Source organism: Heptranchias perlo, chromosome 37 (assembly GCF_035084215.1).
Source record: "Heptranchias perlo isolate sHepPer1 chromosome 37, sHepPer1.hap1, whole genome shotgun sequence".
NCBI lineage: Eukaryota > Metazoa > Chordata > Chondrichthyes > Hexanchiformes > Hexanchidae > Heptranchias > Heptranchias perlo.
The window spans coordinates 9,223,470-9,250,880 of NC_090361.1; the positions used below are offsets into that span (position 1 = coordinate 9,223,470).

A 27,411-nucleotide genomic window follows, 5' to 3' on the forward strand; every position below is an offset into this window, starting at 1 on the left:
GCTTCACCGTTGTGACCAACCTTTCAGTCAGTATCATTTGGAACTGTCCCAAATATATTTTGCCTTGCTAGCTCTCATCTTCTTTCAAAAACTTCCCTCTTCGACCGTGCTTTTGGTCCCCATCTCCACCTTTAGTCTTCCCATTCCCTGCCTGTTCCCTCTTGTAAGTACTCCAAAACTTGCTTTGCATGAAGGACTTCAACAAAAATACAAGCTGTTCTACTGGTTGTAGTCAATATTTTTATATGCATTAAGCATAGCAAAGTGGTCGAAAAAAAATTAGCACTACACCAACTTTGATCAGATGTCCAGATTGGACACCTTGCACTGTTTCTAAATTGTCTAAATGGAATGCCAACCTATAAATTGGATGGTAGCACGTAGAGTTGGTCTATCATTGCCAAATGGCCAGTTGCAAAGATAAAATGCACAGTGCCATTTAAAAAGGCGTAGGGAAACACCATCATTATATTTCCAGCCTAGAAAAACTCAAGTGATGCATTGATTATTACAATTTAAAATAGTCGTCATGTGCAGTAATGATTTGAAAAGATCCACGGCTATAGTCTTGTAATTTTGAATCTCTCGCACATTAAACCTTTAAAATGAAGATGATAGTGGTCTTCCATTTTGCCCTAATTCCATTTTTTCCTCTCCAAAGCCACAAACTTCCAGCTTGCACCTTTAAGTTCAAGCTTCAATCAGGTCATCACACAACATTGACCCTGGGTCAACTTGCCAGTGAATTCCAGGTTCTTCTCACCATACTGGAAGCCCCAAAAGTGAAAATAAAAACGGTGATCTCCTTTAGGGCTGAAGACAAAAAGGCAGGAATTTGGAAAAAAAAAATTCATTAGTAAACTAACCTTAAGACAAGGCAGGAAGCAGCCTGAAAAACATTACCAACAGTTTAAAGCACTAAGTTTGGATGCCCGAGATACCTGGCTGTAATCACAAGCTCAAATGTTTATCAATTGGACGCTCACCCCTTGGTTCGTTCCATTGTCCCTGCCAGGCTGTTGTCTCAGCTGGTGCAACCTTTCACAGACATCTTTTAATTTCTGGTTTACCTGAGAAATTAACAAAAATAAACAGAGGTCAACAGAACGTGTTGAAAGCAAGTCGTTGCAATGTTCCTACAAAAAAGTCCAACCTCAATTTGATCTTTCCAGGCGGCAATGATCCAGCTAAACATCTACAATATTTTCCATTTTTATTTCAGATTCTAGCATTTGGAGATCATTGCTCGTTTCCACTGGACAATTTGTTACTAAAATTTAAGGGACCTTATATAAAATGTACAGCACAGAAACGGGCCATTCGGCCCAACTGGTCTATGCCAGTGTTTATGCTCTACACGAGCCTCCTCCCTACTTCATCGCACCATATCCTTCTACTTCTTTCTCCCTCATACTTCGCTAGCATCCTCTTAAATGCATTGATGCTATTGGCCTCAACTACTCCTTGTGGTAGTGAGCTCCTTATTGTTTAATTCCACACTGGGAAATTGTTGTACCAAGGATATGGTTTGGGCAAATTGCAAAATGTTGAGGTGCTCAGGAAAATGCCTGCTATAGTCTGTTGTCCTTTTCTCCCTGGACAGTGGACAAGAACAGTGCTCATACTTAAGACGGTCAACTTGACTTTAGATCGGCTTGGAGAAGGTGCATTCACTGTAGAAGATGGAAAAATGAAAGGTTTCTCCTTTCTCTCAAAACCTAGCTTGCCTCCCAAAACAGTAATGCCTTAACCACTGTTAAATGCCTCTTCCACCGACTGAGCTACAAGTGGGCAACCCTGCCATTGGTAAAGCTGGCCTGACTATGTACCATTAGGGTCCCAAATTGCTTGTCTAAGCCAATCCAAGCCCAAACTGAAGCCGTTAACGGCAAGAAAGTGAGTCTCCATCACCTCCACTGGCCTGAACATCTAAATGTGGTCATCTACCAGCAATTAGCCTGAACATGCAGGTACAAGAACCTGTGCCTCACCGATGACACATCTCTTCAGATAATGAATTAAAACATTTCTGGCACCACAGAACAAATTACACCAGGGGAAAATCCTCAAAAAATGGTTTTACAAAGATTGTTACCTTATCAACCCAGAACAACAAGTGGTATTCCGTGCTGGCTGGGACTTGTTTCGACGGACTTAGGCTTGCGATCTCCTCGGTGCTCACTGCGATCTTCATGCCAGTCAGTGTTTCCATCATGTAGGCAGTCATCAGGGCATCAATCACAGCCAAGTGGGCACCCTGGTTGGCAAAAGCAGAGGATTGCATTATTTAATCCAACTGAAACTGAACCAAGTTGACAGCTTGGGTACTCACGACACACCAGCAATTCACTTTGCTACGATCACCACGGGAGTTGGTGAATCACATCAGCCGACCCTCGATATTCCAATTTGAAAATGGACCACTCTGAATTGTACAAGCCTTGTTAAATTAGAACGCAGTATTCTCACTATCATTATTGGACATAAGGAAACCAATACACTAAAGGGGAAAGTCATACTGAACCCCAACACATTTTAACAATCTAATATAATATTCTTAGTTCATGAACAGGCTGGAGCTCTTTTCTCTAGAAAGGAGAAGGCCGAGGGGTGACCTGATAGAGGTCTTTAAGATTATGAAAGGGTTCGATAGGATAGAAGGAGAGAAAATGTTTCCACTTGTCGGGGGGGAGGTCCAAAACTAGAGGTCATCAATATAAGATAATCACTAATAAATCCAATAGGGAATTCAGGAGAAACTTCTTTGTCCAGAGAGTGGTTAGATGGACAGTTTTCATCTCCAAGTCTACAGTCAGTTGGACATCATTCCAATTCTAGGAAGAAACCACGCATTTCAATAACTGGGCCATTGTTTAAAATTGGTCAGAAGCTGCTACTCAGATGGATCATAACAAAACCAGCTTCAAGATATTAAAGCAATAAACTAAGAATCATTTGAGGTGGAATACACTGTGTATTGTAATAATGTACCTCTACCATTATTCCAACTGCCCAGTAGGGTTGCCAATTCTGGTTAGACGTATTCCTGGAGGTTTCATCAGATGACACTCCTCCCCACCCCCCCTCCCCCTCCCACTGCCCTGCCCAAACAGCCTTTTTCCCCACATCTCCAATATTTTTATAAATAATAAACTGAAGTGTTTAAATAAAATGAAAAACACAATTTATTTTTAATGACCATATGATTCTTCTCCTGAGTTTGCTCGCAACAGTGTCCAGGAGATTAATCTTTAATTCTTGGAAACTCCAGGGCAATCCTGGAGAGCTGGCAATCCTATTGCCCAGTGTAAAAGTCAAACTAACAGCAGACAGTTGACATCCTAAGACTTGAAGGTCATAAAAATCCATATGGAGGTGCAACTCGTACAGCAACTTTTACAGTAGAATTTATTTTTTTGCCAATTATTGCTTTAGTAAATAGACTTTGTTACAAATCTACATCTCTGCAGAGATTTCCATGCACTTGTCCCCAGAAGGAAACATAAGAACATAAGTAGGAGGAGTAGGTCATGTGCTCCCCCCCCCCCCAACTCGAGCTTGCTCCGCCATTCAATAAGATCAAGGCTGATCTTCAACTGCAACTCTTCCACCTGATCCCCATATCCCTTGATTCCCTTAGAGTCCAAAAATCTATCAATCTCAGCCTTGAATATACTCAACGACTGAGCATCCACAGCCCTCTGGAGTAGAGAAGTTCAAAGATACACAACCTTCGAAGTGAAGAAATTTCTCCTCATCTCAGTCCTAAATGGCCGACCCCTTATCCTGCGACTATACCCCCCCCCCCCCCCCCCAGTTCTAGACTCTCCAGCCAGGAGAAACAGCCTCTCAACATCTACCCTGTTAAGCCCCCTCAAAATCTTGTGTTTCAATGAGATCGCCTCTCATTCTTCTACAGCTGTCTCATTGGACAGTAATAAACCTCGAGCCCATGAGCGAGAAAAGGCCATTCACTGTTTTTTGGCACAGACCACGTACAAGTCATAGTCGGGGACTCCACCTGACCCACTTCACGTCCTGAGGACAAGTTTCTTCCTCCTCCTCCAAAGGAGATCAAGCAAATCCCTAGAGCATCTCTCGAATTTACCTCCCTGCAACTTTGGCCTTTCTTGGCAGGCCATTTCCAAGCTTCTGGAAATTCAGGAGTCATCCCCCAAACAGCATTTGATCAATATCTGTACTTGTACCTTCGCAATCCCGGTCTTTCCCAACAGATGCTCATGTAGCTTTTCCAAGAATCTTACACCAAGGAGGGAGACCATTCGGCCCATCGGGCCAGTCCCGGCTCTTTGAAATTGCTATCCAGTTGGTCCCACTCCACTGCTCTTTCCTCATAGCACTACAGATTTTTCCTTTTCAAGTCTATATCCCATTCCCTTTTGAAAGTTATTATTGAATATGCTTCCACCACCCTTTCAGGCAGTGCATTCCAGATCATAACGTTAAAAACATTCTCATCTCCCTTCTGATTCTTTTAAATCTGTATCCTCTTGGTTACCGACCCTCCTGCTAGTGGAAATAGTTCCTCTTCATTTACTCCATCAAAAACCTCATAATTTTGAATATCTCTATCCAATCTCCCCTTAACCTTCTCTGCTCTAAGGAGAACAAGCCCAGTTTCTCCAGTCTCTCCACATACCAGAAGTCCCTCATCCCTGGTACCATTCCAGTAAATCTTCTCTGCACCCTCTCCTAGGCCTAAAGTGTGGTGCTCAGAATTGGACATAATACTCCAGCTGAGGCCCTACCAGTGATTTGTAAAGGTTTAACATAACGTCCTTTTTCTTTTGGAAACGATATTAGCCTAGAGTAGCGATACCTTCTGATCAACGTTTACCAATTTATTTTGCCAGTGGGATTACGCTGGTGCTAAAATAATCAGAAAATCTACACTGCAAGGGAAAAGGCAGAACATTGTGGGTACTTGCGCACTGGATTTAAAGCGGCAGGAAGTGTGGGTGGGGGGGGGGGAAATAGGGTTGCCAACCCTCCAGGATTGCCCTGGAGTCTCCAGGAAATAAAGACTACTCTCCAGCATACTGCAAGCAACCCAAGAGAAAAATCATCAGGGCAATAATTTTTTTTTTTTTAAATTGTGTTTTTAAAAAATTTCCTTTGAACATTTTTGATTACTAGTTACAAAAATATTGGACATGGGAAAAAATGCTGTTTGACTGACAGACAAGGATCATCCAATTGGGTAAGGAAGAGTCTATTAACTTTCCGGTTGGTGTAGGAAGGTGGTGCACCGCAAGGATGGACATGTCGGGCGACCAATGACAAGAATGTGGGGGCGGGCTTGTCGGAGGCAGGTCATGTGATGAACCTTCCAGGAATATAGCCCATCAGAGTTGGCAACCCTAGGGGAGAACAATGGTTGAAGTTTCTCTCGAACATGGGTCATTGTTTTTCCTCAGACATTACACGTGTCAGCAAACAGCAGCTTGACTGGATTCCTTCCGATGATCATCAAGCAGGGTCAGAGGGGAAATTCCCCAACATGCAGTGGGAGAAGCCATCTTGAGGGCAATGGCTTTGTTAAGAGAGCTTATCTTTTATCGATCTAATGTAATGCACAGAAGGGACCAAGAAACTGTGGATAAGACCACTTCATTTTGATCACACATATGTCTTGCTGCCAGCTAGTTGCCAGAGTGAAACGATCGCTGGTAGTCCAGGTATCAAACCTGCCTGAAAACTGCATAAAAAGGGAGTACAATGCTCCATCAGCAACACACTGGAAAGGAAAAAAACCACTGCTCTTGCAGATACTTCGACAAGCACCGCTCGCCTCCCAGAAATAAAAGCCAAACTGATGATGGTTGTGGGAGAGGGAGTGGGCAGGGATCAGAGAGAGCAACACAGATTTAAAAGCTCCATCAAACCTGCTCTTGTGTTCCAAATTTTCAAACCTGTATTTTTCCCCGATATGATTTGTAAACAAGAAAGCAGCGACTCTGCCAAGCCTCAGCAATGCAACCTTAAGGTATGAAAATTCTCACTGTTTATTTTTAAATTTGTTCATGGCACCCTTGCCTATGTGACCTTGTGTTACACAAAATGCGTTTTGGTTTATTAAGTTACTAAATTTTGGTGTATTTAGCATCACTGGCCAATAAGTAAAACCCAATCTTTAAACATTGAGCATTGCAACTCATTTTGTGTGGGTGGGGGGGCTTGATTTGGTCGCCCCCTCAAACGAAAAGCAGAGAAACTCAGTTCTTTCCTGTGGCAACCACGGCCAAAGGTCACACCAGCCCCTTTGGCAATGAAATCTCACAGACAAGCACAGAAACCAGACTGTGTGTGGTTATGTTCCATTCTGGCATACTAAAAACAGCATGGCAGCCATATATAATTACAGATAAACTTTGTGGTGCAAGAAGTATAATGTCTAAACGCAGAGTTTCTGTACAGTACAGCAGTGCATAGAATCATAGAAGTTACAACATGGAAACAGGCCCTTCGGCCCAACATGTCCATGTCGCCCAGTTTATACCACTAAGCTAGTCCCAATTGCCTGCACTTGGCCCAATAGAATGGGTCAGGAAACCTGGCTGAGAATGAGTTTCAAGGGTGAGCTCATTGGGTTCATAAAATAATTATAGATGAGGCCCATCTTAATTGTATCCATCCAGAAAGGATCCTCGAGTCTATCAACTGTAGTATCCAATTGTTTCTTACACGATTCCAGGGTATTTAACTCCACTACTCCATCTACACTTCGATCACTGTATGATAGGGTTAGATGAAGAGGGATGGGAGGAATGTGGAGCATAATACCGGCATAGACCAGTTGAGTAGAATGGCCTGTTTCTGTGCTGTAGACTCTTATGTAATTCTACAAAGAACTTTGTGATGCCAGACCGAAGTTTAACTTTTACTAGTTTCACAATGCATCGTAAACCATGAAACCAAAGTTTACAAAACTATATTTAATTGCATCTTATAAAAAGTAAGTGATTCAACAGTTAACGTAAGCCCGGTCAATGTGGTCTCCTGCGATCGCCTGAACTGGTGGGAGAGGAGTTTCCCAGATTTTTTTTCCCCCTGGATTTCGTCAGGGTTTTATGCCTTTCTCAGGAGATTACACAGCTGCTGGGAGGTTGGAAGTGTCTGTTCAGGATGCTCTGACCATCATGAATGCGGGACAGGGTTGATGGACCAGCCAGGCTTTTCCTGCCCGTCATTTTCTTATGTTCGTGAACCCAAAGTTCTTAGCATACATTTCCTGAACCCCAAAATGAGATTACTGCCTTGAAATCAGACAGGTATCTACGCTCAATATACGTTCAACGCTTGGGAGTACGGCACTCATCCACGGACAACCTTTATCATAACAAGGCTGAAACCAAGAAAGGACCTCTCAAATTAAATAGCCAAGTGCACAAGGAGCATCTCCTCTTTTTCCTACCCCCACAAATCCTCTTGTGAAGATGTCGACTTTATGGCCCTCAAAAGAGAGGGGCCTGGAAAAGATCCAAGGAGGTCAGTACAGTTAAACCAAACCACCACAATAATGGGGACACAATACCACCCGAGCTGGTTAGGAATTTCACCTCCCAGTCAGTCAATCACTTCTTTAGGAAATGGAGGGCGGCTATAAAAAGCAATAATTAACAAAAAGCAGGCAGCATGGCAATAAAACTAGCCACAACGCAGCAGCACCAGGATGGGAACTCTCTCAACTGAATGACGGCACCTCCAACAGTGCAGCACTCCCTCAGTACTGCACTGAAGTGTTGCCCTAGATTATGTGCTCAAATCCCTGGAGTGGGGCTTGAACCCATGACCTGACTCAGTGGTGTGTGTTCTACCACTGAACAAAGCTGACACTGAAGCAATTAATTATACTGGGGGAGGGGGCAATTGCTGTCAGTGCACCTAGAATTTCTCTGACAAATGTACAGTGTGGCTGGAGAGGTCTTGTTCACACCGGTTGATGACATTGCCTCTCGCTTCCTCCTCTCCTGGCAGTGCTGGCTCTTGTTAGTCAACACAGCGTATGTCTTGTAGACAAACCAGCCCAAAACTCCCAAGTGCCAATAACACACAATTGGCGATTTGACAAATAAAAGGACCTGGTAATGGGCACAATCCCAACAAATGACTGGATACGGCCTCATTCCATGTTGGATGCAAAGCACGATCCCCCCCTCAGGATACACATTTAAAAAGGTTTGTTTTGCATGGATCAGTTACAAATGGTCCTGAAATACAAGGTTGCAGCTGCAGCGTACGAGGGGGCCTCAACATTCTCTGAAACCCGAGATCAATGTGCCTCCTGCAAATTAAACTCGTGTCAATTAACTCTGACATTTCCAGGTCAAAATACAGAGCAGTGTGGTGCACACAAGGCAAACAATCCATCACTGGGGTTGACAATCTTTGGTTTAAGAAACACAAGTGATCGTGACCTATGCTACTCTTGAAAAATAATCCCTTCCCATAGTTTTTGCATCGAATTTTTTCTTTCAATTTACTTTGCCTTTCACTCCTGGGAGGTAGTAACTCCTGGGGGAAAAGAAGAAAATTGGTAGAAAGTTGTAACAAATATATATTTTTTTAAAAATCACATGGAACTGGTTGGTTTCCAAGTTCATAATTTGCTTTCTTGCAGCTCGACAAAGTGGATGTGGGCGACAGGTTAAAGGAAAGCAGAATCTCAAGAGCTCAAACTCAAACCAGGCAAAGCGCACAATAATTCACAAAGAAACCTTGGCTTTGGGAGCAATTAGGCTTCCAAGCACATGAAAAATCCATGTGACAGCTGAACAATATTAATGGTACGTAAATATATCACCTCACGGTATATTAAACACGAGCTTGATTACTGTAAATGCCTCAGGCAACTGTTTTCATCTCAATTTTGTTGGGGGGTTTTTTTTGTGTTCATCGACTGGGGACTGAAATTCTCCCATTTCAGTTAACATCAAGCAGTTCCAGATTAAGTATAGTTAAATCTAATCTAATATCAACGTGTCGCAGCCCCAACATCAGAAAGCCCTACTGCACAATCGTGAAAGGCGCTATATAAATGCAAGTCTTTCTTTATTGGTATAAAGATGATTAGATATATAAATATGATTAGATTTCATCAGGGCTCTGGTGAGACCACATCTGGAGTACTGTGTACAGTTTTGGTCTCCTTACCTAAGGAAGGATATTCTTGCCTTAGAGGGGGTGAAACAAAGGTTCACTAGATTGATTCCTGGAATGACAGAGTTGTCCTATGAGGAGAATTTACCAGGATGAGCCTATACTTTCTGGTGCTTAGAAGAATGAGGGGTGATCTCATCGAAATGTATAAAATTCTGAGGGGGCTTGACAGGGCAGATGCTGAGAGGATGTTTCCCCTGGCTGGAGAGTCTAGAACTAGAGATCATAGTCTCAAGATAAGATGTTGGCCATTTAGGACAGAGATGAGGAAAAATTTCTTCACTCAGAGGGTTGTGAATTTCTGGAATTCTTTACCCCAGAGGGCTGTGGATGCTCATTGAGTACATTCAAGACTGAAATTGATAGATTTTTGGACACTAAGGGAATCAAGGGATATGGAGATCGGGCAGAAGGAAAGTGGAGTTGAGGTAGATGATCTGCCATGATCTGATTGAATGGCAGAACAGGCTTGAGGGGCCGTATGGCCTACTCCTGCTCATGTTCTTATCACTCACAGTGACAGCGGGCAAAGTTTTATGATGTCACAGGGGGAGATGTTCTACGTAGAAACTCTGGATTTTAACGAAACCTGCCCTGGCAGGAAGGGGCCAGTTTGGATCGAACGGCCGTTTTACACCCTGGACGGTTTTACTCTCCATTGAAGTCAAATTGGGCAGGGTGTAAAACAGGGGCGTGTGATCCAAACTCTCCCCCTTCCCACTGGGGCGGGTTAGGTTAAAATTGGGGCTTAAAGGTCTGCTTCTAGGGTCCATCTAACCAGCAATAAAACAGAGCAACAAGAGGCAAGAGAGACCGAGGAATATACGGATATCTCCCTTCAACATTTATGATAAGTAAACGGCTTGGTTGAACACACTTTCCCTTTAAGAGAGAACCCTGCTGCAAAGCCCTGTGCTAAGGTTTAAAGCCACAGACACTCAAATCTTCCTGACCAGAGTCCAAGGTCCAAAAATGGACGCCAATTTGCCCAGCAACAACTAGTGAGCTGCAGAGAGAACACATTTACTCTCGTTTAACTGCTTTCAACATAAAAGCACAATACCAACTCCCATGGGGCATATAGGATGGACCCAAGTGCTCCACTGGTCAATACCCCTGGTGTTGATTCCAGGGCTCGAACCACAGCATTTGACCAAGGTGCTCCCAGAGGCCCCTTTACATTTAGTGTATTAAATGTCCTATTACTGGACTTGTTCTGGTGAGGCATTTAATTACCACACACGTCACCGTCTATTAAGAGACCCCCAACTTGCCGCTGTGTGGGAGGAAAAAAAAAATACACACACTTAACCTTTCACCAACAACCAACCAGTCTGAGCCAAGTGACTCCAGGACTGGCATTATATTGGTTCGATGCTACAATAGGGACTGACAAAAAAATAGCTGCTTTAAGAGACTCTTACACATTCAAGGCGAAAAATAAAATCCTAAGAGGATCAAGATTGGCATGTGGCTCAGTGGGCACGTGCCCAGTGCAACACCAAGGCAAACAGACCAGAGGTCAATGAACATTCTACGCTGGCAACTAGAGCTAAATTTGGCTTTGGCATCCTGAACTAAGGTGGAGGGGGAGGCAGTCAGAGCTCATATTCCTGACTGGAAAGCACATCTGTGTGGACTGGAATGGGCTTGGCTGTGAGGCCCTGAATGGGGGAATATATGCTTTAGGTCAGGTAATGGGAGATGGCCAATACCCTTTATCTGTAGTTGCCATTCCCAGCAAAATTTAAGACTTAAAATAAAATCATAACTACAACTTGCATTTATGTAGCACCTTTAACATAGTAAAACGTCCCAAGGTGCTTCACAGCAGCAATTATCAAACCAAATTTGACACCGAGCCACATAAGGATATATTAGGACAGGTGACCAAAAGCTTGGTCAAAGAGGTATATTTTAAGGTACGTCTTAAAGGACGGACGGAAGAGAGAGAGAGAGAGAGAGAGAGAGAGACCAACATTAAGCACCGTTATCGCCATCTGACTGCAATAGCGAGAGTTTCCTATGATAATAATGCGTCGCCCAAGGGTTTAACAACCTTCTCAACATTTAACCAAAATATTTTCTAAGTCGTTTCCACAATAACCACTTGGGCAACAACAGAAAGTGCTAGAAATGCACAGCCGGCTGCTGACATCCAATAGAGGGGGGCTGGATCATGTCTTAGGTGGGACCCTTGAGAACTCAAATGTTAACCTCATTTCCTGAGCCTGACTGACTTGCTGTGCACTACCAGCACTTTTCAGTTTTATTTCAGCTTTTCTTTTTAAATCACCTAAACCAATGGTGTCCGTACAGGAAGATCCCAGTGAAATGGCCACAAATGCCCTGCAATCCTGACCAAAGGAGGTCAGGTAATAGGAGATGGCCAGTACCCTTGATTGTATAGAGTAAAACAGCACTGGAGCAGTAAATCTTAGTACGAGACCATCTCTGGAACAGAACATTCATGTACTTCATAGAATCATACATATACTGATTAATTTATGATTATTTATTCTAATCATAGAATCATACAGCACAGGAGGCTATTCAGCCCATCATACCTGTGCCAGATCTTTGAAAGAGCTATCCAATTAGACCCACTCCCCGATAGAAACCCAACTGGTTTACTAATGCCCTTCAAGAAAGGTAGGTCCGGCCTACGTGAGACTAGTCCACAATACATGATTGACTCTCAATGCCAGTTGTTCAGAGCAACAAGGGAAGGGTATTACATATGGCCCTGCCACGGTCACCAACATCTCTCTGCCCCCACCCCGCCAAACATAAAGGGGTCATGAACACTACACAAGTGATGCCAAGTATAACTTAACTGGATGGTGTTAAATGATTACAGGAGCTAACCCGATCCTGCTGATGTACTTCAGCAGCCCTGTACAATGAAGCCTTGTCTTCACTGGAATGTGGCCTGTTAAGGTCGGAGCTGAACGCGACTTTGCTTTGGTCTCTCAAATTATTCAGCAACCCAAGAAGCCATTGTCCAGGTGAAACTCGTCGCATTCTCGGGAGGGGTAGAAAGAAAAAACGGGAAGAATGTGAACACTGCTGTTTGTGGGATCTTGCCATGCACAAATTGGCTGCCATGTTTCCTACATTACAACACAGTGACTACACTTCAAAAAAGTACTTCATTGGTTGTAAAGCGGTTTGGAACATCCTGAGGCTGTGAAAAGCACTATATAAATGCAAGTCTGTCTGTCTTCTTTCAATCACGGGGACACATGAGCACCCAAAACCTCCCAGGCATTGGCCAGAAATGTGCACCTGGGCATTTCACCACTCCATGCTCGAGTCATGAGTTAGACTCCAGTCATAATTAGCTAAATCACAGTCTAGATTTGAACACTGTATCCAGGACACTGGAGACCGTCCACACACTTCTCCCTATCAGAATGTGCTCAAATGACAGGTTAACATTCCAGCAGGCAAAGGTGACCCAAATTGTGATCAGACAGTCCCAGTGAGAAGTCCCAGATGGATTTGGAATTTTTAATGTTTTCAGTAAGTAGGTTGTCTGGAGAGCGGGACTGGCTGTGCAGTTATATCTGTGGTTTTCCTAAATAACCTAGTCTTCGGTTTCTCCTCGTCTCAAGAATACGTCAACGTTGCGCAAGACAGTCCTCATCGCTCCCCTGCTCCTCCCACAAAGCAGGGTTACCTATCATACGCCTTTCACAACTCTTCATTTTAAAACGGGAAGTCCACATACCAGTAACTACTGATCCCGCACCATGCAAAGGGCAGGATGTATACTCGTTCTCACGACACATGATTTCCCAAACTTGCCCAATACTGGCGCCATGTATGGGCAAGGGGAGCAAAGCTTCCCAGATACCATTTACTGAGCAGCATTGGGACGAGCCTGAAAACACACTCAACTCGTCCACTGCATCTACTGAAAAAGTTGGTTTTGTAACTCACCGAAAGTTGGAATACAAACTATTTAAAATGGCATTTCTGACTCCCAAGTGCAATCGTTCACAATAAACCACGCATAACGACCACTAGTAACACAATTCTAAAATTGCACGAGAGCAGGGGACTCATCCCAGAGTTCTAATCTCCTCCCTCCCATCCACAGCTTGCATACAAGCGCTGAGCCAGTAAATCCCAGCATTTCTCCTGCTGGAGAGCTAATTGCTATGGAGGCAGGTCTATCCCAGCATTCATAGCACCAGTGAGAATACTCTATTAAAACTAACTAAGAGAAGGCTTTCACTACTGCTTTGAATTCTGAGATAGACTTGCCTCTATTGCTTTCTCTCACTTTTGACAGAGAAAATGCAAATCCCACATCCAAGAGGGCTCTAAAAGGGGGAAACAGAGAAAAGAGAACAGAGAGATTGGGTGATCACTTTACTGAACACCTCTGCTCAGTCCACAAGCGTGACGCTAACCTGCTGGTCGTTTGCCATTCCCACTCTGACCTCTGTCCTCAGCCTCTTACACTCTTCCAATGAAACTCAATGGAAGCTCGAGGAACAGCACCTCATCTTTCCATTAAGCACTTTACAACCTTCTGGATTCAACATTGATTTCAATAACTTCAGATCATAACCACTGCTCCCACTTTTTCAGCTCCTCTAGACCCATCTTTTGTTTCTTGTTCCATTACCACCCTCCTTGCCTTGCACCATCATCCCTTTTGTCATTTAATCACTCCTGCCCTCCACCCCATCAGAGACCTTCCCTTTTGTTCTTTCCTCCCTTCCTTCCCCCTCCCCCCTTTTCCCTGGGTCTGTGCTTGCTTAAAAACGATCTAATCTTCAACTTCTTTCAGTTCTAACGACAAGTCATCGACCTAAAATGTTAACTCTGTTTCACTCTCCACAGATGCTCCCTGACTTGCTGAGTATTTCCAGCATCCGCAGCATTTTGCTTTTGAGACTATACTGATGTCAGCTTGATCAGTGACAACATTCTCACCTCAAGTCAGAAAGTTGTGGGTTCAAGGCCCATTCCCAAGACTTGAACACATAAATCTAAGCCAACACTTGAGGTAGATGCAAAAGATCCCATGGCAACATTTCATTCTCCCCCCCCCCCACACCAAAGAGTAGCGGGGGATTCTGGCCAACATACATCCCTCAACCAACACCAGCAAAACAGGGTTAACTGGTAATTCACCTCATCGCTGTTTGTGGGATGTTGCGGTTTGCAAATTGGCTGCCTTCTTTCCCTACGTAGCAACAGTGACTACACTTCAAAAGCAATTCATTGGCTGTGAAGCTCTACAGGATGTCCTGAGGCTGTGCAAGTAGCTATATAAATGTAACTACTTCACTCGGCGTCCTTGACAGCCCGAGAGCAGAAACAGCTCATCACTTTCACCCATCTTTACACGTTTGGTGCAAACCAATGCCGTAAGTATATGGGATCCCAACTGATAAACCTCACACTTGAAATTCGTCCAGTGTTGACAGCTCCGAATCCCCGATGTATTGCACTGTAACCCAGTGCAACAGATAACCTTAGCTAATCCCCTTCTCCCCGGTCTCCTGATAATGCTAACATTGCTCTGCTCCCACAAAATCTTGTAACTCAGGCACCTGCACCATGGCACGAATTAAAAGAGACAGCGTGATGAATAACTCATTCTCTCGACCAAAGCTAACCTTGCAATAACCTTCTCCCAGTAATTTGATCAGTATCTTGCATTTCCCCTTCATCACAATGGTTCAATACATACACTCCCTGGCACTCTCCCAAGAAAAAAAAGCCACAGCAGTTCCAAATATCAGGAATTCGTCACAAATTTACAGGTTCCACAAATTCTTATATGGTTAGTGTTTTACTTAAAGTCTTTTTAAGAGCTGAGGGAGGTATTAGGAGTGCCATCGTTTCCCTGGGCTAGGGAAGGATTAAAAAAGTGTTGCAGCTCCCAATTACCAATGGGACTCACACTAGAAAGTACCTGAGACACAATGTTTGGAGAGCACGCAGGAGCAGACTTGGCTATCCTTCCCACCTCCCCACGATTGAAGAGGAACTTGGCTTGTACTCCCTCGAGTGTAGAAGATTGAGGGGTGATCTGATAGAGATCTAAGATATTACAAGGATGCGATAGAGTAAATGCAGAGAAACTATTCCCGCCAGACGGGAGAAGCCAAGAACGACGGGACATAATCTTATAATTAGATCCAGGCCATTTAGGAGGGAAATCAGGAAACACTTTTTCCCCCACAGAAAAGGTAGTAGAAATCTGGAACTCTCTTCCCCCAAACAGTTGGGGGTCAATTGGAACTTTCAAGACTGAAATTGATAAATGTTTGTTCAGTAAGAGTATCAAGAGATATGAAGCAAAGCCAAGTAAATGGAGTTGAGGTACTGATCAGCCATGATCTAATTGAATGGCAGAGCAGGCTCGAGGGGCTGAATGGCCTACTCCTGTTCCTCACTTCACTCACTGTCAAGGTCCACACACGAGCATTGCCCACTTGGCCGAAGTGCCAAAGAACGACTTGGCACTCAGCAAGGCATCCGTGCCTTCAGGAGAGGTAAAATGGGCGATAAAAACCATGCCAGGAACTTCTCCATGGTTTAGGGGGGAAAGTTCACCATCTGTTGTGGTTCTGAGCCATGCCAAGCAGTTTGCGCTCTTGGCCTGATCTCAGCTCGAGTGGTGGTTGGAGCACAATGGTTAGGGAGGGCGAAAGATTTGTATTAGTGCTGCTGGCTCCTGATGTGCGAGAGAAAATTCCCCATCCCAGATGCTGGTCTTAGCAAATCCAACACATTTTCCTTTGCTGTCCCTGTCTGCTGCGCACTAAGGGCCATTGTACCAACGTGGCACGTAACCCAATATAAAAGCAGCCACTGCCAAGTGAGCACAGGACTGAAAGAAAGAATTGCATTTATATAGCACCTTTCACGACCTCAGGACATCCCAAAGTGCTTTACAAACAATTAAGTACTTTTTGAAGTGAGGTCACTGTTGTAAAGTAGGAAATGCAGCAGCCAAACCGCGCACAGCAAGATCCCACAAACAGTAACGTTATAATGACAAGATAACATATTTTAGTGATGTTAGTTGAGGGATAAATATTGGCAGGGCAACAGGAAGAACGCCCCTGCTCTTCTTTGAAATAATGCCATGGGACCCTTTACATCCACCTGAGGGGGCAGATGGGGCCTCAGTTTAACATCTCATCCGAAAGGCAGCACCTCTGACAGTGCAGCGCTCCCTCAGTACTGCCATGGAGTGACAGCCTCGATTTTGTGCTCAAGTCTCTGGAGTGGGACTTGAACCCACAACCCTCTGACTCAGATGCGAGTGTGCAACCCACTGAGCTACAGCTAACACCTGGGCAAGACGATGAACCCCGAAAGAAGTTGCCTGCTCACACTCCCTTGTTCAGGCTCGCACGTGAAGAATGATAATTTGGGTGAGGTGTCGGCCAGTGGAACTTTACCCCATCACCTGCATCACCGGGGTGGGGGGTGAAACAAGAGAGTAAGGTGGAATTATTGGGATGATAAAAATATCTGCGTATACACACATATACAAGAAGAAATTTTCTGCAAGTACTGTAGAGTAAACATAGCTGCATTCAATATCTGCTGTCCTCTGGCCACCTGCTGTCCAGCCATGACTGATAGACCTCTTCTACGTTTGGGTCACTGGTAATATCTGCTTGGCTTTCATCATTGCACTTTTTAAACATCATAGTATGTTACAGCTCAGGGGGAGCCATTTAGCCTTTGAAAGAGCTAGCCAATTAGTCCCACTCCCTTGCTTTCCCCATTGCCCTGTAAATTTTTTCCCTTCAAGTATTTATCCAATTCCCTTTTGAAAGTTATTGAATCTGCTTCCACCTCCCTTTCAGGCAGTGCATTCCAGATCGTTACAACTCTCTCATGTTTCCTCATGTCGCTTCTGGTTCTTTTGCCAATCACCTTAAATCTGTATCCTCTGGTTACTGACCCTCTTCCACTGGAAACAGTTTCTCCTTGTTTATTCTATCAAAACCATTCATGATTTTGAACCCCTCTATCAAATCTCCCCTTAACCTTCTCTGCTCTAAGGTGAACAACCCCAGCTTCTCCAGTCTCTCCACATAATTGAAGTCTTTCATCCCTGGTACCATTCTGGTAAATCTCCTCTGCACCCTCTCCAAAGCCTTGACATCCTTCCTAAAGTCTGATGTCCAAAATTGAACAAATACCCCAGCTGAGGCCTAACCAGTGTTTTATGAAGGTTTAGCATAACTCCCTTGCTTTTGTACTCTATGCCTCTATTAATGAAGCCCAGGACCCATATGCTTTTTTAAAAAAAAACTTCTCAACTTGTCCTGCCACCTTCAAAGATTTGTGTACCATAAAACCATAAGAGATAGGAGTAGGCCATTCGTCCCCTTGAGCCTCCTCTGCCATTTAATGAGATCATGGCTGATCAGATTTTTACTTCAATTCCACTTTCCCGCCCTTTCCCCATATCCTTTGACTCCCTTGCTGATCGAATGCCAGGCAATGACTATCTCCAACAAGAGAGAGTCTAACCACCTCTCCTTGACATTCAACGGCATTACCATTGCCGAATCCCCTACCATCAACATCCTGGGGGTCACCATTGACCAGAAACTTAACTGGACCAGCCACATAAATACGGTGGCTACAAGAGCAGGTCAGAGGCTGGGTATTCTGTGACGAGTGACTCACCACCTGACTCCCCAAAGCCTTTCCAAGGCACAAGTCAGGAGTGTGATGGAATACTCTCCACTTGCTTGGATGAGTGCAGCTCCAACAACACTCAAGAAGCTTGACACCATCCAGGACAAAGCAGCCCGCTTGATTGGCACCCCATCCACCACCCTAAACATTCACTCCCTTCACCACTGGCGTATAGTGGCTGCAGTGTGTATCGTCTACAGGATGCACTGCAGCAACTCGCCAAGGCTTCTTTGACAGCACCTCCCAAACTTGCGACCTCTACCACCTAGAAGGACAAGGGCAGCAGGCACATGGGAACAACACCACCTGCACGTTCCCCTCCAAGTCTCACACCATCCCGACTTGGAAATATATCGCTGTTCCTTCATTGTCGCTAGGTCAAAATCCTGGCACTCCCTAACAGCACTGTGGGAGAACCTTCACCACACAGACTGTAGCGGTTCAAGGAGGCAGCTCACCACCACCTTCTCAAGGGCAATTAGGGATGGGCAATAAATGCTGGCCTCGCCAGCGACGCCCACATCCCATGAACGAATAAATAAAAATGTCTAACTCAGCCTTGAATGTATTCAATGGCTCAGCTTCCACAGCTTTTTGGGGTAAAGAATTCCAAAGATTCACGACCCTCTGGGAGAAGAAATTCCTCCTCATTTCCATCTTAAATGGGCGACCCCTTGTTCTGAGACTATGCCCCCTAGTTTTAGATTCCCCCATGAGGGGTAACATCCTCCCAGCATCTACCCTATCGAGTCCCCTCAGAATCTTGTATGTTTCAATAAGATCTCCTCTCATTCTTCTAAACTCCAATGAGTATAGACCCAACCTGATCAATCTTTCGTAATAAGACAACCCTTCCATACCCAGAATCAACCTAGTGAACCTTCTCTGAACTGCCTCCAGTGCAAGTATGTCCTTCCTTAAATAAGGGCACCAGAACTGTACGCAGTACTCCAGGTGTGGTCTCACCAGCACCCTGTACAGTTGTAGCATGACTTCCCTGCTTTTATACTCCATCCCCCTCGAAATAAAGACCAATATTCCGTTTGCCTTCCGGATTACCTGCTGCACCTGTATGTTGACTTTTTTGTGTTTCATGTACGAGGACACCCAGATCCCTCTGTACCACAGCATTTTGTAGTATTTCTCCATTCATATAATATTTTGCTTTTTTATTTTTCCTCCCAAAGTGGATGACTTCACATTTTCCCACATTATATTCCATCTGCCAAATTTTTGCCCATTCGCTTAACCTGTCACTATCCCTTTGCAGACACTTTGTGTCCTCATCACAACTTGCTTTTCCACCTATCTTTGTATCAGCAGCAAATCTGGCCACAAGACACTGTGTTCCTTCATCCAAGTCATTGACATATATTGTAAATAGTTGAGGCCCCAGCACTGATCCATGCAGCACTCCACCAGTTACAGATTGCCATTTTGAAAATGATCCTTTTATCCCGACTCTTTGTTTTCTGTTAGTTAGCCAATCCTCTATCCATGCCAGTATATTACCCCCAACACATGAACTCTTATCTTATGCAGTAATCTTTTATGTGGCAACTTATCGAATGCCTTTTGAAAATCCAAATATACTGCATCCATTGGTTCCCCTTTATCCACCCTGCCCGTTACTTCCTCAAAGCACTCTAATAAATTTGTCAGACATGATTTCCCCTTCATAAAACCATGTTGACTCTCCTTGATTGTATTATGAATCTCCAAATGTCCTGCTACTACTTCCTTAATAATGGATTCTAGCATTTTCCCAATGACAGATGTTCGGCTAACTGGTCTATAGTTACCTGCTTTCTGTCTCACTCCCTTCTTGAATAGGGGGAAATGTATATACACCCCCCCCCTTCCCCCATGTCTCTCTGTTCCTGCAACCCCTTTAAAATTGTACCATTTAGTTTATATTGCCTCTCCTCATTCTTCCTACCAAAATGTATCACTTCACACTTCTCTGCCATGTATGTGTCTGCCCATTTCACCAGTCTATGTCCTCCTGAAATCTGTTACTATCCTGCACATTGTTTATTATATTTCCAAGTTTCAAGTCATCTGCAAACTTTGAAATTATACCCTCTCTACCCAAGTCCAGGTCATTAATATATATCAAAAAGAGCAGTGGTCCTAATATTGACCCCTGGGGAACACCACTGCATACTTCCCTCCAGTCTGAAAAATATCCGTTCACCACTACTCTCTGCTTTCTGTCCCTGAGCCAATTTTATATCCATGCTGTCCCTTTAATCCCATGGGCTTCAATTTTGCTTACAAGTTTATTATGTTTATATTAAACATTCAGCCGATTCAACTCATTAGCATCAGCAGAATCGTTAAGTTGGTCACAAAGCGAACGATCAAAATGAAGCCGAAATCCACCACACTTCGTTGCCATAACAGCAGATTGCCCATCGAAAACAGCGTGTGGGCGTATCAGTTAAAAACCTGCCATTTCCTTCCAAGCAGATTCCAAAAAAAATTCCTTCTAATATTTGCATTTGACTGCTGCGAGGTTTGGCCATTCAGATAGCACCTGACTAACTGGTGCAGTTTGCAGTTCAAATTAAAGGGCCATTCCCCCTCCTCTTGCCAGATATAACTCCTCACATTTAAACACTCCTCAATGTCCAATGAGTGTCCAGGCTTATTTACTTTAAAGCTATAAAATGGGGAGGGGGGGGGGTGGGGGGAGCACACAAAAGCAAAGACAATTTTTGTGTGATTCTCTTAATTCATCTCAATTCTACCGCCAGTGACAACCCAGTAACCATCAGTGCACAACCCTGGAGTATTGTATAGGGACCACACGGTCCATGATTGGAAGGACAAAAATCTATAATTGTCCATTTGAATGGTGAAAAATACTCAGCGGTAGCAGAGTCTGAAAATTCCACCCACCCATCATTAGGTTTTACTGAAATCCTGCTGACAGCTCTGGGACTAAGATTTCAGAATTCGAATTCAGTTTTTTAAAAAAAAAATCCTGGAAATAAAAAGCTGGTATCAGTAAAAGTGACCATGAAGCTGTGGAATCGTCACAAAAAACCCAACTGTTTCCCTAACGTCCTCTTGGGGAAGGAAACCTGCCGTCCTTACCCGGTCTGGGCCTCTATGTGACTCCAGTCACAACATGGTTGACTCTGAGCTGCCTTCTGAAGTGGCCTAGCAAGCCACTGAGTTCAGGGCAACTAGGGATGGGCAATGTCAGTCATGAAACCAGTACCCCAGCAAATGTCAGTGCCTTTAGGACAAGGGGGAAGAACAAAATAGGACAGACATGTGTTGCTGATGCTGTTTCGCCTCCAGTACATTGAAATAGAGGGGAAACAATTGCTGTTCTTACTTGCTCCAGAGGTGGCACTGCACACCCTCAACCTGTTACCACAAACAGTTAGAAGATGGAACATTCCATTTGACTAACCATGAGCAATGCCATGGGAGATTCCTAGAGATAGAAGGAACTAAGTTGCGTTTATATAGTGCTCTTTGTGTCCTCAGGGTGCCACACAGCCAACATCTGAAGCATAGTCACTGTTGTAATGTAGGCAACATGACAGCCAATTTGCACACAGAAAGATCCAACAAATAGCAATGAGATAAATGGCCAGATAATTTGTTTTTTTTAAAAAAAGGAGTGGTGTTGGTTGAGGTATAAATATTGACCAGGACGCTGGGAGAACTCCCTTGCTCTTCCATTAGTGCCATGGGATCTTTTATTCACCCGAGGGGGCAGATGGGGCCTCTATCTGAAAGACAGCACCTCCGATAGTGTAGCACTCCCTCAGTACTGCACTGAAGTTCAAGTCCCACCACAAGTGTCCGTGTGGTGGGACTTGAACCCTCAACCTTTTGACTCTGAGGCGTGGGTGCCACCACTGATTATATAAATACCAACAATAATAGTGCCAAACCTCTTTTCAGCATCAAACTCAATGTCTGGTTAGACGCAGGCGGTATGGATTCTGAACAGACAGAACCTTCATTCCACCCAACTGATGTCATAAAACAGTTATAATGGATGTTACAGTAAAATGTGAGCAAAACTAATTGTAACCCTATCCAGTTTGACCTTTTCTTGATTAAGGATTGAGTGGGAGTCATTGCTAAAACACATGAGGTGACATTGTGCTGATTCATTTAATCCTACCTAGAAATCAAAGTTTCTCTCAACAGATTCAGTAAAGGAGGTGAAAGGTACTATATAAATGCAGGTTCATTCTCTTCGATTCTCCCTTTATTACCAAAGTTCATCAGTCCCAGTCTCATGACAGGATGCCAACAGTGACGGTTAAAGATCAGTGCCCTGCCCAGATGATGTTTCAAAAGCAGATCAACTCCAAAAACAGTTCCAGCCATGTTTCCCAATGAATTCCTGCAGTCAACGTCACACATTGACAGAGAATGAGTAATCATTAACACTTGTCCTATGGGCTTCTGGTTCCCATTTCCACAGGACGGCCCTTTACACGAGAGAATATTTTCTTGTCAGAAAATTTCAAAAACGGCTTCTTAAGATAGCGTAGACAGGAACTAAGTGCATTAAACATTCACGCCAAGAGAGCAGCAATTAGAAAACATGCTCCCTTGTGCTCATTTTTACCCCCCTTCTTTCCTGAAGACTTTTGACCTCTAGCTGGTATACAATTCCGCAGATCCCGAGTGGCCTCTGGTACCTCAATTACCTACACGTCCGCCTCACCACAGTGTTGCCACGTAATCACCTAAACGAGTGTTGGTATATTCCTTCAAGTGGGAGTTTGCAAGGTTATGTCTGAAACCCTGGCCTATTTTTCACCTTCAGACACTGATTTAACATTTGCGGAGCAATGCTCAGGAGAGAAGAGAGAACATCTACAATGTGTTAAATTTGCCAACTATGTTACACACTCCATATTTGAGCACCACCACGCTTCTACCACCAGATGGAGCTTCGTAAGCCCCCGAGGGCTGCAGATCCCCATACCTATACCTACAGCTTATGCACTCAGGGGGGACATCAGCTTGTCTGGACTTTCCGTGTGCAACGCCATGGGAGATCCACCAGCTGGAAGAAAATTAGGAGCGGGCAGGATCAAGAGAGACCACTGTCGTCCATCGGCTGTCCCTATAGTTCTAAGATAGTCGCTGGGTCAAAATCCTGGAACTCCCTTGCTAACAGCACCGTGTGTGAACCTTCACCACACGGACTGCAGCGGTTCAAGGCGGCGGCTCACCACCAACTTCGAGGGCAATAAATGCTGGCCTTGCCAGCAATGCCCACATCCCATGAATGAATGAAAAAAAAAATGGCATGAAGCCACCAAAGTTTGCCCATTGAACTCTCCCGGCCTAGAAGCCAACTGTGTTTTGAAGACTCCTAAAGCCTGTCAGGAGCAGAGTTTGCCTTGCGGGCACTCTGCGCAAAAGGTTCGGTTTGGGGACCCTTACATTTTACTAGACGATGACACTAAGTATCACCTACTTAATCTCGTGTCAAACCTGCACATGTACAATTGTCAAAAGGCGCATTTGCAAAAGATAATATTAAAAATAGCTGATTTACCTCAATCCTTAAATTTATCACAGGATCTGCTCAGGGCCCTGTGCAATCGCACAGTCCTAATGCCAGCTCTGAAATCTGCGTCCCAATTTGCTACTCTGGAAGAATATCCCAGACGTCTATGGTTGTGTGTGTGAAGTTTTTCTGGTATCTGAATTTATACTGCTGGCCTCTGACAGGAGTCGCCTTTTCAAATAGTAACATTCAGAACTTACCCCATCTAAGCCACTGCATATTTCACTAGTCCGTAGCCTGTGATATTGCCCACGGTCAGTTGACGAATATAAGATTTTATTGTAAATATACAAGATGGCCACTGAGTTGAGGGAAACTTGCCCCACAGAGACACCAAGTGGCTACAGCTTGCAAATACACCATGACAAAGCAAAACATAATGGGAAATGGCCAGAAATGGTATACAATGAGACACCAAACATTGTGACAATAGGAAGAATGGTTGGAGGACAGGAAGTAGGTGCCCTAATGCAATTTTAAAATCAGATAGACATGCTTTAATAGGCCCTTTCGTTAAGCACCTCCTCTCCAGGCTGTCGAGACCAACATTCAAACCTTTTCTCATAAGTTACTCCCTTTACTCTTGGGATTGTTCTCACTTTTCTCTGCATTTGCATTTCCACGCTGCAGTACACCATCCAGACCTCTGAATGTGTGTTCTGACCAGCTTACTCTAACCTCAAGAGATTTGTGTATCTCCTAGCTTGCTCTGGCCAGTATCGACCCAGTTCCCTCTTGAATTTGCTGACATTTTTCCACCTCCACAGGCAATCGGTTCCACATATTCATCACCGTGTGTGAAGTAATCAAATCTAACCTGACTCAATCACTTCTCTCTTCTGAACTCATGTCCATACCTTCTTGTTGGAGAGTTTGTGATTGTTATAGCATAGACTGCTCGACTGATCTCTGCCCCGCAGAACTTGGAATGCCTCATAAGATCGCAATAAAAATTAAACAAAGCCTATAACACTACAACTTGATGCGCCACTGTCATTGGGTTTCAGTTTCCACAAGGGTTGCCAATCCTCCAGGATTACCCTGGAGTCTCCAGGAATTAAAGGCTAATCTCCAGGACACTGCTGCGAGCAAAACACTGGGAGAAAAATCATAGAGGCAATGAAAAAAATGGAGCTTTTAAAAAAATTTTCTTTGAACACTTGTTTACTAGTGATAAATAATAGTGGACTGGGAAAAAAAGACCGTTTGACTGACAGTCAAGAATCATCCAATCGGGTAATGAAGAGTCTATTCACTTTCCGATTGGCAAAGGAAGGCGGGGCACCGCGAGGATGGACATGTCGGGTGACCAATGGTGCGAGTGTGGGGGACGGGGCAATGGAGGACAGGAGGCCATGTGATGATACCTCCAGGAATATGTCCAACAGAGTTGGCAACCCCCTAGTTCCTACTGATACAACCCTCTGGACAGACACATACGACGGTGTCTGACAAGAGGCTTCACCAAGGGTGCCTCCTCCCACCCCCCAGGAGGGAAGACGATCAGTTAGTCTGAAACTGTGCCTCATTAAGTTGTGCTGTCCCTTTAAATGAAGTGTGCTACTTACAGGAGGTTGAACCAGGCGTGCACCACCCAAGGGTGGGGACGGAAGAGTGTGTGGCATGGTCAGTTTCAGTTGAAACCGCACAAATATTGACTAACGAGGCAGCAGCAGGAGGCCTCATAGCTGCAGAGTGCATCATTAAATCGCCAACACCTATACATCCTTCTGAATGGAGAAAGGAATGAACTGATGTTGATAAGCACGTCCCACACTTTGAAAGAGCTCTCCTGCATTACTCAGCTGGTTAAACTGTTCAAACCTATGAAGTACCAATTATATACTTCTCCCCGTCGTCTTTGACAACCATTAAGGGTTTTGTTTCTTTTCAAAACTAAATCACTGTACAGGAGAGATCTCCTGTTGTGACTACAATTCTTCCTACTTTGAGAAAATGATAATGAACCCTATTTTTTTTTTAAATGTGTGTGTAAACACTGTGGAGGGAGAAGGAAAGGATCTTGGCTTCTGTTGATGCTTTTGTCCAACATCCAGGATCAGAAAGATCCCAAACTGCCAGAGATCACACGGGAATGCTCACTGGCAGGAATTCACAACTAACCTAAGGCGAGTGTTCTCTGTGGTAGGTTTTGAGACCCAACTTGGCAGGTCTCCAGGAAATGGGAAGGATAACGTCAACTTACAGGTCAGGAGAGTGCAATTCTTTGCATCACACTGGATGACCCCATCCAAGATGACAGGGAGACAATTAGCCCTGAAGCCACTGACAGGGCTTCTTGTAACCAGCCACTTGGAAGTGTAGCAGCAAAAGTCCAGGGCAACCTCACTCCTTCCAGGGATACATTTGGTCTCGATGTCACACCTCAGATCTGGAACTCCCCATGCCTCACACCTATTGCCCCGAAACTACCAGTTATATTTCTCCGGTTATTTCAATAACCTCACAAACAGTGAAATGTTTCAATCTTCGATTACAAGTTAAAGTCAGACAGAAATTGTGCCTGAAACACAACTCCTAGTAAGTGAACACAACGTAATGGAAAAGCAAATTATGTTAACAGTAATTGATTATATTGAGTATTTAAATAAGCTGATATCACACCGTGCATTCGTGTGATATCACCATTGTATTCTGGTCTGGGCACTAGTTTGTTCACATCAGTTTAGAGATTTCCTGTTATCAGCGAGACAGGGGAGTTCCTGGAAACTCCAGCTTCATGCTGTCCGATCGAGGCTTCGGCTTAACATTAGAGGGTCATGTTCCTGTAGCCAATGTCGATGCTCCTGCTAAAAAGTTCAGTGTTGCCAAGGACAGCCTCCCATAGCTGGCACGAGCCTATGCCATGTGTTTGAAGGGTCAGAGTGGCATGAATGCCAATGTCTGCATTGTTCAATAGTAGGTGGGCTGGAGACCTCACTTGAAGCCTTGTAAACCAGTGACCCCATTTAGAGACTGAGCGTGGAAAGCTAACGCTGCCTTTTTCTTAGAGACTAGCTGGCTGATAATGTTTTACACTCATAAGCCCTCCTTCTGTATTCCCCCCTTCTGTGCGGATCTTAGACGAACCCCACCCCCCGAACCCCGATCAAAAATCTCGCATATATTTCATTGCTGATGGACTGGTACCAGCTCCTGCCCAGTTTCAGGATACAATCCACTTCAATGACTACATTCTCACTACCAGAATTCTTTCAATACGTTGCGGAGTGCTCCTTGGAGCTGGTGTACTTGGTCACGCCCTTCGTCCTTTCCGACACACCATGCTTCACCAGCTCCCCCGGGGCAGCAGTAGGTGAACCCCGGTCTGGATCTCCTGCGAGCTGATGGTCGAGCACTTGTTGCAATGGGCCAGGCGGGAAGCCTCACCCGCGATGCGCTCGAAAATATCGTTCACAAGGAGTTTGGTGATGCGCGTGGCACTGGAGGAGATGCTGCTGGCGGGGTGAACCTGCCTCATCATCTTATAGATGGAGTTGGAATGACACTCCTTCCTCAACCTTCACTTCTTGCCGCTCTTTGATAGTGCTTTATGCAAAGCTTTCGTGGCACCCTTCTTGGGCTCAATTTCAGACACAGAATGTGTTCCTGCAGCACTGCTGTCAGATTCTCTCCTTTTTGGAGTAGACTTCAGTCAGAAAGCTTCACCCGTGTATTTCTCACATGACGAGGACACACATGCATGAACTGCTATCATTGTGACATCTCATCTAACCATCGTTGCCCCCACCTCAATTACAGCAGAGTTTAATGCTGGGTCAGGATCTTCCCTCCACTTTAAATAGAAATAATTGGTAAAGCAGTGCAATAAATACCAGGTTGCACATTAACTACAGCGGTAGTTTAGCAAACAAATGATTTACTCTGACGCCTCATTTTATGTAACAGTGCCACTGACATGGTAAGAAACGGAGAAGGCTTAGCGTGGAGACTTTTCAGGCCAGGACGCACTCCAA

The 27,411-nt window shown here is 44.4% G+C and overlaps 1 protein-coding gene across 1 annotated transcript in view; it reads right to left on the bottom strand.

The window, feature by feature from the left end:
• camsap3 (calmodulin regulated spectrin-associated protein family, member 3) overlaps window positions 1-27,411 on the bottom strand; it is a 167,942-nt gene that overhangs the window by 67,745 nt on the left and 72,786 nt on the right. Inside the window, exons 3-4 of the mRNA XM_067973084.1 lie at window positions 2,096-2,257; window positions 987-1,070 (exon numbers count right to left, since the gene is read on the bottom strand). Coding sequence (XP_067829185.1) covers window positions 987-1,070; window positions 2,096-2,257 — 246 coding nt within the window. The remainder of the gene's footprint in view (window positions 1-986; window positions 1,071-2,095; window positions 2,258-27,411) is intronic.